Source organism: Paramisgurnus dabryanus, chromosome 4 (genome assembly GCF_030506205.2).
Source record: "Paramisgurnus dabryanus chromosome 4, PD_genome_1.1, whole genome shotgun sequence".
Taxonomy (NCBI): Eukaryota; Metazoa; Chordata; class Actinopteri; order Cypriniformes; family Cobitidae; genus Paramisgurnus; species Paramisgurnus dabryanus.
Window position 1 is genome coordinate 29,904,824 of NC_133340.1, and position 16,386 is coordinate 29,921,209.

Genomic DNA, 16,386 nt, shown 5'->3' on the forward strand with positions numbered 1-16,386 from the left:
TTGTACTGAATACACACAGCACTGATTTTATAATTTATTGTTTGTACTGGTATGTGAAAATGAAAACACATGATGAATTTATTTATTGTTATGCTCATTTTGTGTCTCTTAACTACTATTTAACTAAAAACATGACTGAGCAGAAGATTTCCTTTTTAAGAGGATTTTCCTTCCTTTAATTCATAAATATATGTGTGTATATAAAAAATGGCTATATTATATTTTCCGTTTTATGGATTTATTTGTTGCCATTGTCATCTCACAACAAATGAATCAAAAAAGCCAATTCAGTTCAATCTGTGACAAAAATGTGACATATTCACAACATTACAAATCACTGCATCTATTCACATCTCTATTAAACATGACACTAACTACCGCATGTTTCAGTATATGCTTTCATCTTAAAGATTTAATAAAACCGTGAACATAAGAGCGTCTATGATCCAACCAAACACTGTTTGATCTCATCAATAGCAACAAATGAGTCTGGGGCAAGTTGTCACGCTGCGCTGTTTATTGCAGTTAATCTTCACCTTTTATGTGAAGTTGTGTTTGGACACAATCTTATCTTGCCTAAATTCAATCTTTATCATAGATTTCTCGTCTTAATGTATGTCCTTCTTAGTTTTGAGGACATAAATAAAAAAGTATTTTTTGAAAGAAAGATTGAGCTAAAACCAACAAAAATCAGAACTTGAGTATTCACATTTATTCATAGCAGACAATTTTATCAAAGACTTACAAATAAGAGTGCATTTAAGGGATAGTTCATTCAAAAATTAAAATCCTGTCATTTATTCCCTATCATATTGTTACAAGCCTGTATACATTTGTGAACCGTTCATAGTAGGAAAAAAGAATAGACAACATTCCTCAAATTATCTTCCGTGTTCATCAGAACAAAGACATTCATACAGGTTTGTAACAACATGCATGAGTAAATGATGACAGAATTTTCATTTTTGGGTTAATTATCCCTTTAAGCTATTTGACTTAAAATGAGATTGAAGTTATTTTTAATAAGTAGCAGACTTTTGAATCAAAAACTTTGAGTTTAAATATACAGCACACTCTGTGATGACAACCGCTTTCTGAAACTTTCCTGACTTCTTTTTAGGTCTATTAAAAAAAACGTTGGATTAATCATGTAGGCTTAATCACAGAAGACCATAAAATAATCTCACCATCAATAAAACATTACCAGCAAATGATTAGTGTCGAGTATACAGTAATATATAGACCTTAAACTCTCTTTTAAACACCGTTTACTGAATGAGATGATCCAACAAGTGAACAACAATGCATTCACACTATACAGTTATCATCAGGATTGTGTTCCCTGTGATCAAGCCCTTGATCTTTGTGAGCTATAGGAACATGCACCAACTCATGCATTGTGAACATTTTTGTTTTCAAGTAATTCTAGAAACATCTCTGACATAAAACCTAATGAAGACCTACATCAAATCTCCTGGGCAATATGAGCATAAAATAATGTTATATAGCAAACCTAAATCTCAGCTCCGTCACTCTCTGATGCCTGACAGACAGATATTTTCTCTATAACTGATTATGTAAGGAGTAATATGTTATTATAGTATGTAATATGTTTTACATTCTGTTACTGACAGGATTTATTTATATCTTGTGTAGTTCTGAAAGTGGATTTTGTTTTATGTAAGTTCGCACACACAAACATCATTTATGAGGCAGTTGCGCCACCTGTTGTTTACTTGAGGTCAAATTAAATCTGATTAAATGCAAATAAATACTAAATTAGGCTAAATTAACAAAAAGCTATTTATAGAATCAAATTCTCGAAGCAGATAAGTCATTTACATTAATAATACATTAATAATTAATAGCATAATATATAAAAGTCGTTCTGTTAGTAAACATGTGCAAGACTTTTCAGCAGTATCCTGCAGTTTCACATTCTCTAACTATTTTTAACTATTTTGTAACTTATTTCAACAATTATTTCATTATATTTTATTTTAAAGATTTTATGAGATCATATTAATTATATTAATTTACTTTTTGTCATGTGACCCTGCAGATCTGTTGCAGAGGACCCCATGAATAATAGCATACCGCATTATTAATTATTAACTGCAATCCTGATTAAATAAAAATATGTTTTTCCACTTTATTTCCCATTTGTCCAAACTTTTGATATTTATTGTAAACGTCTCTGAATGATCTGCTGGTTTCTGCTGCCATCTCGTGGATTTGTGTTTAACTTCCACAGGAGATTTTCAGATCTTAAGGTCGTCCGGTAACTTCAAACCATTCGTTAATTCATATTAATTCAGATATTTGTGCATTGATGAGCTCGTTAAATGATATTTCATGACTTTTGATGTCATTTCATGTATTTCAGCATAAATGTGTAAAGTTAAATGCATTTTTATCACTGAATTGCTACTCTATACTGTAGGGAACAGTTCATTAATGTCTGCAGGGTCTTATTCAGTAATATAAAAAGAAAAATTGTATTATGTAACAAGAGAATGAAAGTTAATATGTGGTCCATTGTGTTCCGTTTGTCAGAACAGTGTTCTCGGACGGTATGTGCTTTCTCGATGAGGGTCCCGGGCCATTTTTAATGTCTTATTAAATCTGAAGCATTAAACACGTCCGAAACAAACCCGTTTTGTCAGAGACCTTGAATTCGGACCATGATTTTTTGCGGGACCTCAAATAGTCTGCGCGTACGCGCCTGTGAAGACGCTCCGGTCCACCTTAAACTCTCTATCCGAACCTCCTGCGCTTCAGCCAGAGGTTCAGTCAGATTTTTGACATCTCAGTCAATCAAAAGTGACAAATCTGTGAACACACGTGCTGTCCCAAGTAACCTAAAGCTGAATTCGTTATGTGCGTAAAAGCCACTCTGTGTATGAATGAACTCAGCTGAATAACAGAAGTGACAGAATGCATGCACAGACAGAGAGAGTTGGAGAGTTTAAGGTTGTAATATGAGGGTTTTGGACAGTAAGTGTTGTACTCTGATGAGTGATTATAGTGGCAGTGCGCCAGCGCTCTGTTGCGTACTGCGCTGGATCAAAGGGACTTCAGGAAAGGGGTGGACCCGCACCGGGCCATATAAAGAGAGCCGGGCGCTACTCACTTCTAAGAGTTCAAACTAGAAGAGACAGTGAGGAAAACTTATTTTCAAGACTTGTCTTTTCCTTCGGAAGGTGATATATTCAACCTTAACTCTGCTGCTAAAGATTCACTCAGTCCACGGCACAACGAAACTTTTTTATTTATTTCGGCATCAGCACTGGATTGATACTTATTCCAGTTCTCTCGTTTGTTTCTGTGATATTTCGTTTACCAGCTTCAGGCTCTTGGAACTTTGAAAAACAACCTCATATTTCGCAAGGATTTTTCATTCGGTCCTTTAATATTTTCTCGTTTTTTCAGGACCCGACGGGAATATAATGTCTTTTTTGCGCGTTATACTGTGTTTCACTGCAGCTCTGTGCGTTAACGCGGCGCAGAGCGCGTGGGAGGAAAGCACAGTGGTGCCGGTCCGGATCGACCCGTACGAAACCGAACAGACCCATACAGAAGAGGCACGCCAAAAGGACTCAGAGAAGCGCTTCTATCAGCTGGACGTCTTTGGAGATCGTATGGTGCTGATGTTGGAACCGGACCAAACCTTTTTAGCACCTGGGTTTGTGTTTCAGATGGTCGGTAAACCGGAGTCCGAGGAGTCTGACAGTGCGGGAGAGGCGCGCTGCTTTTTCTCAGGGACGGTGGAGGGTGACGAACCTTCTGCCGCCGCGATTAACGTGTGCGATGGACTGCGCGGCGGCTTTTATGTGGGTACTGAAGAGTACTTCATTCAACCGAAAAACACCAGTGGAAAGGTGCAGTCCACAGACGGAGACGTCCATGTCATTCGCCGAAGAAAACGGGGAATATTCACAGAGGAGAACAGTTCAAAGTGTGGCGTAAACGAGGAGGAGGAGCGCGTCACAGAGAAACCAGATGCGATCAAATCAAATGCAGAGCCCATTCCAGCTGGCTCTAAAGGTAAATCTTTTTTGACAATGGAAACTTTATTATTCACGTGTCGTGCATTTGGGAAACTAACTTTATGCATTTTATAAAGATGCAGAATTATGGATTTCAATTGCAAAAGACTTTTCCCCTAATATTTTACGCGCACCCCCGGTAACCCCAATAAACTCAGTGACTCCGCGTCATTCGGTGCGCGCTTCGCATATGGAGTGAATTAACGAAAGTTGCCCATAAAGCACAAGTCTAGTGCTAGATAAAATCAGTTAGACTACAATCAGTTAGAGATGTTACTTTTGAGAATATATAAGCGCAAACGTTTTGCTCTCTGAAGGGTAGACAAGTGGTTCTTAAAAGCGAGGAAAGGGTTAACTTTTTAGAGAGGACAGTCAGCTCACCGCATACGCAAAAGGAGGGAAGGAGTTGTAGCCCTGAAGGGTTGGGGGAGTGGGAGGTGATTGAGTATTGGCTGTAGAGACGTGGAAGTTCTCCTCCTGGTACCGCATGTTGCGCAGATCAGCAGTGAAGAACTGAAGCTCGTGTTTCCGCCAACGTTCCGCTTGAAAGTGCGCAGGTTTGCAGAAGTTATTAACAGGGCGGAGCAGAAAGGAGCTTAGTCAACATTCGTTTTCCTTTGTGTAGTTAAATAAGACAACGCATAGCGACTAATAGCTTTGCTAATTATTGCCCCCATAAAATCATAAATCACTATTAGATCATATTGTTTTATATAATTATTTTGCAATCTTTCTGTTACTGAAAAAGATCAAACGTATACACGACATCAACATACATTCAGGGTCCATACAAATGTTTTTTAATGAAGCCTTCTGTTTTTAAAGGGACAAATTTGCCCGCCCAATATTACAGTTCCATAGAAATGATGTTAATACTAGAAAGTCTAATGCATAAATCTGTAAACGCTCTTTGTTGCTGTAGATTTAGATTTCAGTTTTCTGTTTTTCTGAATCCTCCAGAGCACCACAGAGCCCGTCGTTTTGTGTCCACTCCTCGCTATTTGGAGATCATGATTGTGGCGGACCAGTCAATGGCAGAGTTTCATGGTGCTGGGCTCAAACCTTATTTGCTAACCATCATGGCGGTGGCATCTCGACTGTATCGTCATCCTACGATTCATAATTCCATCACTTTGGCTGTCGTGAAGCTACTGGTTGTGTACGAAGAAAAGCACGGCCCGCAGGTGTCTACCAACGCCGCGCTTACGCTCAGGAACTTCTGCCAGTGGCAAAGACAGCACAATCCTTCAACTGACCGCCATCCAGAGCATTATGACACAGCAGTGCTGTTTACCAGACAGGTGAGACTTCATTTCATTACAGCTTTATCAAGTCATTTATAACAGTAATTCTGATCATGAATGCAATTGTGTGGCTTATATGTATCATCCTCGTTCCTTGCAGGATCTTTGTGGTGCTCACTCTTGTGACACTTTGGGTATGGCCGATGTAGGCACTGCCTGCGATCCTGATCGAAGCTGCTCCATTATTGAAGACGACGGCCTGCAGGCAGCCTTCACAGTGGCGCATGAGCTTGGTAAGATGCATCCCAATGAATAAAGTTATGTGACCTTATTATTGTAGGTCTCTAAAGACAATGATTTTGCCTCTCTTACAGGTCATGTGTTTAACATGCCCCACGACGATGCCAAACAATGTGCTAGTGTTAATGGTGACCACTGGAGTTCCCACATGATGGCCTCTACCTTGTCAAATCTGAACCAGCTTCAGCCCTGGTCTCCTTGCAGTGCTCTGATGATCACGTCTTTCCTGGATAATGGCCACGGTCAGTGTTTACTGGACAAGCCCCAGAGACCGCAGCAGTTACCCCAGTCTCTGCCTGGTACCGTTTACAGTGCTGACCGACAGTGCCGTCTCACGTTTGGAGATGAGTCACAGCATTGTCCTGACTTGAGCACCACCTGCGCTGTTCTTTGGTGCACCGTCACAAGTACAAATGGTTTGACGGTCTGCCAGACCAAGAACTTTCCATGGGCCGACGGAACGCCTTGTGGGTCTGACAGCTACTGTATGGCAGGCCGATGTCTGAGCAAGAGCGAGGCTGCAAAGTTTCAGGTGAGCACCAATTGTTGTATATTAATGTGCAACACATTGATCTGTTTTTTTGTTTGGTCTTTCTGACTGACAACAATTCTGTATCGTTACTTTTTTAGATTCCACTCAATGGCGGATGGGGATCTTGGGGTCCTTGGGGAGACTGCTCACGTAGCTGTGGGGGAGGTGTGCAGTACTCTTTCAGGGACTGTGACAATCCCCTACCCAAAAACGGAGGCAAATTCTGTGAAGGAAAAAGAATTCAGTACCGCTCCTGCAATACTGAGGCCTGCCCTGACAGCAATGGTATGGGATAGTCCTGTCATTAAAAACTCCTTCAGCAGTACATTGAGATGTCAGCTGTTTGACACTCATCTGTATCTGGTTTTCTATGTGCAGGTTTGACATTCCGTGAGGAACAGTGTTTGGCCCACAATGACATCTCCTCTCAAGTGTCATTTGGCTCTGGAGAAGGTGTTGAGTGGGTGCCCAAGTATGCGGGAGTGTCTCCCAAGGACCGCTGCAAGTTGGTGTGCCGAGCAAAGGGAACAGGCTATTTCTTTGTTCTAAAACCAAAGGTGAATGTCTTCACAAGCCTGACCTGCTAAGAGCTGCTGCATGTGTCAAATATAGCATTGGTGCCAGTGTTGACTGATCATTTGGTTATTCTCATTGTCTAGGTGGCTGATGGAACACCCTGTACCCCAGACTCCACCTCGGTTTGCGTCCAGGGCCAGTGTGTGAAAGCTGGTTGTGACCACGTCATTGGTTCCAACAAACGTTTCGACAAGTGTGGTGTATGTGGAGGAGATGGTTCTGCTTGCAAGAAAGTGTCTGGATCAATGGAACGTGCAAGGTGAGCCCAGAATTTGCCCAAAAGATTCTTCCAGCTATTTTGGGTTATAAGAAGTAACTTACTAAATTCCACAACATATATTGACCTTTGCTTTTTGCTTTGCATTTAAGGGCGGGCTATCAGGATGTGGTGACAATTCCTGCTGGAGCCACACACCTAGATGTCAAGCAGAAATCTCTGGGAGGCCGCCGCCAGGATAACAGCTACTTGGCAGTTCGTAGACAAGATGGTACATATCTGCTGAATGGCGACTACAAGCTCACCACTTTAGAGACCGACATTCCCTTGAAAGGTGCACTGCTACGATACAGTGGGTCATCCGCCAACCTAGAGCGCCTGCGAAGCTTTGCTCCTTTACCTGAGTCCCTTACCATTCAAGTGCTATCGGTTGGCGACTCCCCCCGACCTAGAGTAAAATACAGCTACTTTGCCCCACGTCCTGTCTCAAGTCCCAACCGACCATCTATAAATGCCATCAGCGAAGCAGGAGGTGCGGAATGGACTCTGCGTGAGTGGGGACCCTGCTCGCAGACCTGCGGTGGTGGGGTCCAGAAGCGTGTCGTCGTCTGTCTCAATGCTTATGGCCGTCATTCGAAAGAATGTCCCGAAGAACTGCGCCCTGTGTTGTCACAATCCTGCGCGGTGCAGCCTTGTAAATCTTGGCTGCTGGGTGAGTGGTCTGCTTGTTCAAAAACATGCGGCAGAGGCTTTCGCAAGCGTCTACTGCGCTGCGTAGGACACGATGGTCGCATGTTGCCTCATGAAAGCTGCAGTTCAATAGACCGGCCACGACCTCTCCTGGACTTGTGCAACCAGACGCCCTGTTGAAACTAACAACCGAGACTTGAAACGACTTTAATGGCTGTAATCCTGCGAGTTGCATCTGGTGCCTTTGGGATTCGAATGACCCTTATGACAGAGACTGCAATCAAACTTCATTTAGTGTTTTTTTATTCCAGGCCATCCAACACTGGGTACAGGACACAAAGCTGGCACAATATGTTCCTGTTATGACAGCTGTGATGGAGGATAAGAATACGGACACTTCTGCTGCTTTGGATGCTAATGTCATGCATTTTAGATTTTGAGTGTGTATGATGAATGATTCAGGAATGTATGAAACAGCTATAGCGCTTGTCTGAGCTGGACTGGACAAGCAGGTTTAATGTGTTGCGAGCAAATATATAGGATGGAAAGAGCTTATTACAGATCAAACTATTATATTACTGCCAGGGTCGAGATCAGTACTTGGAATTCGTTAGTTAAGGCATTAAAAGCGCCCTCTAGTGGATCTCTTTGAATTATTTAAAACTCTGGCTCAGAGCACATATTTAACACACACGTGTTTTCATGCCAAAATTCTTGCCATATTTCACCTCAGCTAGGCACACGTGCTGCTAATCGAACACAACAACAGGTATTATTCATTTTCATGTAAGACTCACAATGCACATTAGCTTTAAGTTTCGCTTCATAGGTATATGCAAAGCCATATCAAGAGCTATCATAGTTTAAAGAGGAGGGAGAGCAGGAGTTATATATCTGAAAGAGAGGGTGTGTTTGTGTTTTGTGTGATTGTGTAGAGATATGGTGAGGGACTTTTCTCCTACTTCTACTTCATAAGTAATCCTCTCCTGCCTTCTGAGAAGGTGTCTTTTTAATGCGGTATTTTTTTTGTACAGAATATCCAAACTTTATTTATTTTTGTACAGCTCATTTAATATAATCTTGTTGCTTTTATATAAGAATTGTATTTCTATTTGTTGTTATTATTGAAATAACTGAAGGATGTAGATTATATTAGAGTATTTATACAGTATCTATGATCTTAGGTTTATGAATAAAGTATCACATTGATTTGTGATCCAAATGCTGTCTTACTGTCTGTGTGTGTGGTTTTTGCCATTTAAGTATTGTATTTTAAATCAGTGTTTCTTAACCGGGAGGCTCAACAGATTTCCAAAGGGGTCTTAAGAAGAATTAAAATTATTCAAAATAAGACAAAAAACATTAAACAATTTGGTTTGGTTATTTTTGTAATGACTATGTCTATAAGTGAGTGGGGGGGCTTGAAGTGAAAAGAGTTAGAGAGCCACTGTTTTGAATTTAAGAATTTCCCCTGGTGGTCCATGAAGGTACTGCAAGGGATTCATAAACTGTATACAGTTTATAGCTAAGACACAAAAAAAGAAAATACATTTAGAAAAACAAGTATTTAAGAGTTTTCCTTTATATTTGAAGCTTAATTGTGAAGCTATGAATCATATAGTGGAGTTGTAAAGGATGTAAAGGTAACTAGTTTAGCATAATTGATTGTTTGTTAATGGTATTAATAAAAGTTATTTAGTAATTTATGTTGGGGGGTTTGTGTTGTGTTTTTGATGTCCAGATGTTATTGGCAGCTAATGTTACATAAGGCACAGATATATTATATATAAAATGAAAATGATGACAATGAAAGCGCTATGGAGCTCAGATTATAAACTAAACCGAAAGTCCTTCAGGATAAATGAAAGCATTGAATTTCAATTAAATCATCCAAATACATTACACTGGTTGAAAGAGAGCCACATGACTGGATATAAATAATAAAGTCTTTAGTTATATAACAAGCTTTAATAATTAAAGAGCACACACTTGGGTTTAGTCATTCAGTCATTGTATTGCAAGGGCTCAGTTAGTTCTTCAGATGATAAATAATAAATACAGACAGACAACCTACAGCAAAACAAAAAGGGACTGAACATCAGGATACCAAAACTGACACATTAAAACCTTTCATCTGACCTCTCTGTGAATGGTAAAATTGTCACAGTTTCACAGAAGATTTCAACTATTGTTTGTGGTTTTGCAACTTTCATAATGATGAATGTTACCAAAAGCTTTCAGTGCACACATTTCTTTGTAACTGATGCTTTTTAACAAGCATGTGATTTGTGGAAAGCATGTGTGTGCATGTGTATTTGTTTTTTGGTATTCATGTTGAGTCAGGTCAGGGATGTTCATCTAAATTTAGACACACACGGGGGAAATTCACGACAAGATGAGCCCGCAATTTGGGGCTATTGAACGCGAATAATGATCGTGCTCCAGTCGTGTTGTTCCTCCGGTAACCGGACTGATCGGAACACGAGAAGTCGTGACGGCGGAGGCGGCGCGTCTCTGTTTTGTCTGCGCGCTCGATGCGTCTCCTCGCAGTCGCATTCGGACGCGCGCAGACAGGACTTTCATCCGGGCGCTGTTCCTGGGGGAGGGGATCGAGTCGAAGAAAAGAAAATAGCGCAAGCAAGAAGTGAGAGACAAAGAGGAAAGAGTCACAGATGAGAAGTTTACAGGGACGCGAACACGTGGAGGAATAAAAGAGCGCGTTCGTTTTAAAGCGCAACTCTCGTCGCTTTTATAAAGACTTTAACTTCGACTTAATAAGATGTAAAAGTTGGATAGAAGCGTGATTTGTCTTCTGGATCATTATGGAAAAGCAGAAGAGCTGGAAGTTGTTGAGGGATTCGCTCATTCTCTGCTTATTATCCGGTAATATCTATATTCTTGTCATGTTTTAGAAAGTTACAGAAGAACAAATATAAACTGCTTCAATGTATCATTGAGATGAGGTTTTCACATAAGTTACGGATGACGTGAAGTTTAATGGAGTTGGGAGCACTTTCTGTGTGTTTCTAATCTTTGTTGCACTAACCATGTGTTTTTGATCCTTTCATGGTAATACATAGAAGTTCCATGTAAATACCATGGTATGTGAGTATGATAATTATTCAGGATTAGGGTATAAATCAATGTACCATGGTTATTCCATCCTGATCCCTTAAAAAGCCACAGAACTTTATCACGAGACATGCGTGCGTGCGTGCGTGCGCGTATGTGTGTGTGCGTGTAGCAAGATTTTAGCACTAGTGCTTCTATAGAGTCTTTGTCCCAAATGTGTTGACCGACAGGACCCAGAGGTAAATTGAGGGCCTCTTGGGGACCACCCAGTCTGCAGGGCTGCCACACATTTGCTGAATTACTCAGAGACCCAGATGAAAACAGACGCCACTCAAATTAAAGCCAAACTCTGCTGCTTTACAGGACATCATCATTATATCAATTATACTGCGATGAGCTCGAATTGTGTCTAGGAAAAAGACATCCTCATCCTGGACAGACTTCAAATGGATTTTTTTTTCATAGAGAAAGTATGATTTGTGTAAAATGTGACACTTTTAAAGGTCATTGATTCTTTAAAGTGTTGAATAGCTTCTTCGTGTTGAGTTTTAAGGATTATTTAGTGCATGTTCATGTTCTCACTTCAAAGTAAGTTTGAAAGAAAAGTAAACACAAATCAACACAAATGAAGAGTTGTGTCAGTAATACATCAAACAACTTTTATACAAATGATACGTGAGCTCTGCTGAGTAAAATGTGTTGTAAGACACACAGAAAATACCTCAGACGTCCAGTGGCAGCTGGGAACTCATGACTGAAGATTTAACAGCGTCTTTATACAGGATCAGACTCGCCTGTCAGCTACAGGAATGATGAGAAAGATTTCAAGTCACAAAAAACCCGTGACTCATTCTGTACAGTTTATATTTGTGCAGCCAGAATAATAGCTGACATTGAACAAATAATAAATAATGATATTTTTTCAGGTTTTCCGTATCTTTGCATTATTTTTAAAGAGGTGAATCTCATGAAAGCAGATCAATTTCACAATTAAAAGAAAACAAATCTTTATTTAGTTTAAACAAGATGAAGCCTGTTTTAAGTCTGTCGAATGACAACATTATTTTCTTGGCAATTAATGTCTCACACATTACATTACAAATTCTTATACCTTTGTGTTTTGTTGAGTTCTCATGTTGTTCTGTAATGTTATTGAGATTATCATGAATGTAATCCAGTGGGGTTTTTATTTGTAATTCGTTATTCCAAAGAAATGAGTGCATTATGATTAAATGCATTGATGTGAACACAATGAGTCAATGCTGATTAAGAACAGTAACTGTTGTTTAATTGTTGAAAAGAATAACAATGAGTTGGAGTTTTTCCCAAGAATGAATGAGTCAAATCATTGAATCAGAATTCAGACATTGAACATTTCAGAAACTCTTAAAGTAAATCATGTGTGTGTTTGTGTAGGTCGTGGTCACGCTCAGTGTGATGGCTGTATGGAGTATTGTTGTGATGGTGTGCCTCCTTTCTGCTGTTCTTACTATGCCTATGTTGGAGATGTGCTTTCGTAAGTATACGTACACACACACACTGCACACTTTCTCAGTGCTTGCTTCAGTTTGACCTCTGACCCCACCCACCCACAGGCAGCTGTTTTTTTTTCTCTTTTCTTTGACTCATCAGTCTGAGATTGACCTGTTTGAGAACAGAAACACATTCATTTTAAATAAATCAGATCAGTTGAAACTTGTTTTGTAATAAAATACTTTTTCTAAGAGCAAAACATGTTTCAGGTAAAACGCCTACTTAATGCTTGAAAATGAATCTTAACTGAAAACTCAAATAAGTCTCATGATCTATGAAAGATTAACCTAAGAGCGATTACATTTTCCTTTGCTGTGTCATTTGATTAGAGTTTAACTAAACTAATGCTTCCACGTTAATCCCACCTTTAACTGCAAACCACCTTCATTTGTCCTTTGTGCCACAACAGAAGTTTGTTTAGTCAGAACAAACACTTCACCTCGAATCACACGATGAAGATCTAAATGAACCCTAAACTCAACTCATTCAGTACAGTTTGTGCTGTAAACATGAATGATCCTCGTGTAGGGCTGGGCCGGTTTGGATTTGTTTTTACCGCGGTCGGTAATCAACAAATACCCGCGGTTTTGCGGTTTATTGGCAAGACAATGAGTTAAATAACATGCATGATTTATTTATCTTTAATACTAAACACGTGCAAATTACTTAAGGAACATGTAAAGTGAATTTTATTTCCTTCCACATTTCTTCAATTTCAACATTCAACAACTTGAACAATTAGTATTATCAGTTAAAAATTTTTTTAACGCATTGCGTGTCCACACGTGCCTACAGACATTTCGCCACTTTTCTATCCTTAATTTGTGAATAGCCTGTAAGGACGCAAATTATTGCTGCCCTGATGGTCTGGTAAAATAAACATTTGTATGAGAAATCACTTGTACTGCATATGTGTCTGTGCTTGAGTATAGCTGGGAAGCTGCACGGAGACGCGCGTGTGTGTGTGTGTGTGTGCAAGATGACGCGGTCTGTCTGTCTCGCGCGCGCCTGGGCAGTCCGCCTCTGTTGCGCGTGCTTGGACAGACCGCTTCTATCCTCGACCCTTACCATAAACATCTATCTTTTTCCACAAACAGAGAAAGAAGACGCAAAAGCAAAACTTTTTGAAATGTGTCCTGCTTTAGAAATAATAGCCACGTAATAGCTTAATCGGGTATTTTGTATTGTAAGAGCCGACTTCAAATAACATCAATCATTTCCACATTTGAACAGAGCCGCGCTCTCTCTCTTTTTCTCCGCCTCTCTCTCTCTACCAGCGCATCAGCGATCACATTGCTTTCATTAGAGTTTGAGCATACAGTACTTTTAAAACACAATCGATTAAAGAATTGCGGAGGTATGACTTTATGAATCATTTGAAAATGTACGTTGCAATGATGTACATATGCGGAGACGTTCAAATGTGTGACAGCGCAAATGACTGAGAAGTAATTATTTTATTCTTCTTTAAAACAACTTCAGAATTATCCATCGATCGTAGCACCATGATCAAAATAAACTATTAGGCTAATAATATTTTAACGGCTACACTTTTAACGTAAATTTGAAAGGAACCTAAACTTGTCAATCATCATTAATCATGGTAAACGATCTGCGCCCAGCCGCAATTCTTCTGGCATCTCTCCTCCTTCACTGCATTTTTCTTCTGTTCTTTTACTTGGAATTGGGTCTCGGGCCCGACCAAGATTCGAGCTGCCTTCGAGAACAGCAAGTCAAGTTCGTTTAGGTTCCATTAATTATTCAGACTAAATGGGCAGGCAAACTAGTAAAAACAATGAAAGTAAAAAACAATCCGCCAAAATATGGGTTTACACGTCTATAGAAAATATACTATAGCCTAAATAAAGCAATTATTAATTTTCCTAATGCATGGTTGTTATCTTTACTTCCGTAAAAGGAGGATTCTCAGCACGTTTGAACAGCAACTCTACTTTAAACGAGTGACAGACAACGTCACCTGTATTTCTACTCAATGACAATTTAATATTAAAATCATATCAGTTCATGTTCAGTTAACAAGTTGCGGTTGTTAACAAGCTGCGTGTATAACATCCGCACATAACACACAGGTGCAGGCCAATGTTTCAAGTTTTTTTTTTTTTTTTTTTTTTTGCGGTTATGACGGTGAGGAGCTCAGACCCGCGGCATGGGTCACGTGACCGCGGTATGGCGGTAATCCGGTTACCGCCCCAGGCCTATGTCAATCATGTCATTATTATTCATTGCAAAAAAATCACTGCCTTGCTTAGTATTTTTGTCTTGTTTTTAGTAAAAAATATCAAAAAAATCTTAAATTAAGATGTATTTTCTTGATAAACAAAATGACCTAGGAAAATAAGTCTAGTTTTGAGACAAAAAAAAATAAACTTTAAGGAAATGAGTGCTTAAAACAAGCAAAACAAATCTATCAATGGAATAAGAAAAATGTTCTTGAAATAACTTTTTTCATAAACACTTAATTCAAGAATTCCATTGGCAGATTTGTTATGCTTGTTTTTTAAACACAAATTCACTTAAATTGTAAATTTTTTTGTACATTTACTCATCAAGAAAATACATCTTAATTTAAGAGTTTTTAGATATTTGTACTGAAAACAATACAAAAATACTAAGTAAGAAAGTCATTTTTTACAGTGTTTGATTATGTGAATAACTTAAGAAACATTTGGATGCAGTTGTAAATAAATTAGACAGTGATTATAGTCTTTTAAATGTTGTGATGCTGATCTCTTGCTCTTTCTCGGGTGTCTCAGGGGGACGGCCATTTCAGGGATTGTGTTTGGTGTTGTGTTTCTGATGGGCGCTGCGGCTGCCATCTTTCTGTGTATCTGTATGTGTGTGAAGAACGGGCGTGGGGCAAGAGTTGGTGTCTTCAATACCTCATATATCAACACAGTTTCTCAGGGTTACCCAGGTAATAACACAACACACCTTCGGCCCATACATTAAAAAGGCCAATATTCTCAAACTGACTGATATATAAGTTGTGGGTGCATATTAAACTTTGAAAAAGACCATATTTAGCATCATATTGAAAACATTAAAATTGGTTATAGGTGTTATATAACATAAAAATACACTTTTTTTGTTTATTGTAATAAAGCAAAGTTTTATTCTGATTGAAAGAATGTATTTAACCTATTCACTATTTACCTCCTTTTAAATTTAAATTATTCTATGAAAGCTTTTGTCTTTGGAGTAGATACTTAATAAATAAAACATTTATGAACCAGTGCAAGTCTAATGTTTAATTCTTCATGTTTCTTTCAGGTCCACCTCCACCGTACAGTTATGAATATGAGATGTATCCCACAGATCTGCGGCCACCACCGTACACACCGACTCCACCCAGAGCAACAAACTCTCCTCCACCACCATATCCAGGATTCAATGGGAAATGAACTGAGATGAACCCATCGTGTGTTCTGGATGAAACAGCTCTATTTACCTGTATGAGCCGGTACCTGACCGCATCTCCGCTCGACTGGAAGGAACTGGAGAATCCATCGAGCAGCCATACAGAGGCTCTTAGACAGGGATCTGCACGTTTTCGACAGCATGGACTTCTAATGAGAAATCTGCTGAACAGTGATAGGACATAAGGGCGGGACACTCAATTAAAATGAGTGACTTTAGATAATCAATGTGTTTTACTGTGAAACATATTATGTTAGATTTAACTGTTATGACACGAAAAGAAAATACATTAAATTAATGGCCAGTATGGAAATAAGCCACATTACTGAGCAACACTGTGTTCTTTTACCTGCGGTACGTTTGTGTGATATGGCCACACAATGTTCAGCAATATTCATTTTGTGTCTGTTGACGGAAAATGTTGAAACTATTTATTTATTCAGAATGACTATATTTGAAATATCAGGTGCAATTTTGATGCAGAAGAAAAAGACAGTTTTACTAGATTTTGACCTCATGAGAAAGCTGACATCTGCATACTTGTTATTCACAGGCAGTTGGTCATCATAATGTATTCAATTTTCAAACATTTACAAGAAACTACACTTTAAAAATGTATGTGTATTTTACTTACAATAAAATCTTAGTTTGTGAAATAAAGATGATTGCTCTTTCATTATTAAATTGTGTCAGCAGAGGTCGCCAGAGTGAACTGCAGTTTAATGAATGAACACA

The 16,386-nt window shown here is 39.1% G+C and overlaps 2 protein-coding genes across 2 annotated transcripts; both read left to right on the plus strand.

Annotated features, from left to right (window-relative positions):
• Window positions 1-3,143: 3,143 nt before the first annotated feature.
• Window positions 3,144-8,837, plus strand: adamts1 (ADAM metallopeptidase with thrombospondin type 1 motif, 1). Its single transcript, XM_065254065.1, has 8 exons — window positions 3,144-4,047; window positions 5,010-5,350; window positions 5,454-5,586; window positions 5,668-6,125; window positions 6,224-6,410; window positions 6,504-6,682; window positions 6,785-6,960; window positions 7,071-8,837. Exons 1-8 carry the CDS (start codon window positions 3,450-3,452, stop codon window positions 7,786-7,788), a joined length of 2,790 nt encoding a protein of 929 aa, XP_065110137.1. The 5' UTR covers window positions 3,144-3,449; the 3' UTR covers window positions 7,789-8,837.
• A 1,153-nt stretch (window positions 8,838-9,990) lies between these two features.
• cyyr1 (cysteine/tyrosine-rich 1) lies at window positions 9,991-16,295 on the plus strand. Its single transcript, XM_065254064.2, has 4 exons — window positions 9,991-10,491; window positions 12,097-12,196; window positions 14,988-15,148; window positions 15,505-16,295. The coding sequence occupies exons 1-4, from the start codon at window positions 10,431-10,433 to the stop codon at window positions 15,633-15,635; spliced, it is 453 nt and encodes a 150-aa protein (XP_065110136.1). The 5' UTR covers window positions 9,991-10,430; the 3' UTR covers window positions 15,636-16,295.
• The last annotated feature ends 91 nt before the right edge of the window (window positions 16,296-16,386 follow it).

Bases quoted from the DNA above. Each gene is read 5' to 3' on its own strand.
- adamts1 (XM_065254065.1), top strand. From the start codon at position 3,450: ATGTCTTTTTTGCGCGTTATACTGTGTTTCACTGCAGCTCTGTGCGTT. The intron at 4,048-5,009 runs GTAAATCTTTTT...TGAATCCTCCAG, and splicing joins CATTCCAGCTGGCTCTAAAG to AGCACCACAGAGCCCGTCGT. The intron at 6,126-6,223 runs GTGAGCACCAAT...TTACTTTTTTAG, and splicing joins GCGAGGCTGCAAAGTTTCAG to ATTCCACTCAATGGCGGATG.
- cyyr1 (XM_065254064.2), top strand. From the start codon at position 10,431: ATGGAAAAGCAGAAGAGCTGGAAGTTGTTGAGGGATTCGCTCATTCTC. The intron at 10,492-12,096 runs GTAATATCTATA...GTGTTTGTGTAG, and splicing joins CATTCTCTGCTTATTATCCG to GTCGTGGTCACGCTCAGTGT. The intron at 12,197-14,987 runs GTAAGTATACGT...CGGGTGTCTCAG, and splicing joins TATGTTGGAGATGTGCTTTC to GGGGACGGCCATTTCAGGGA.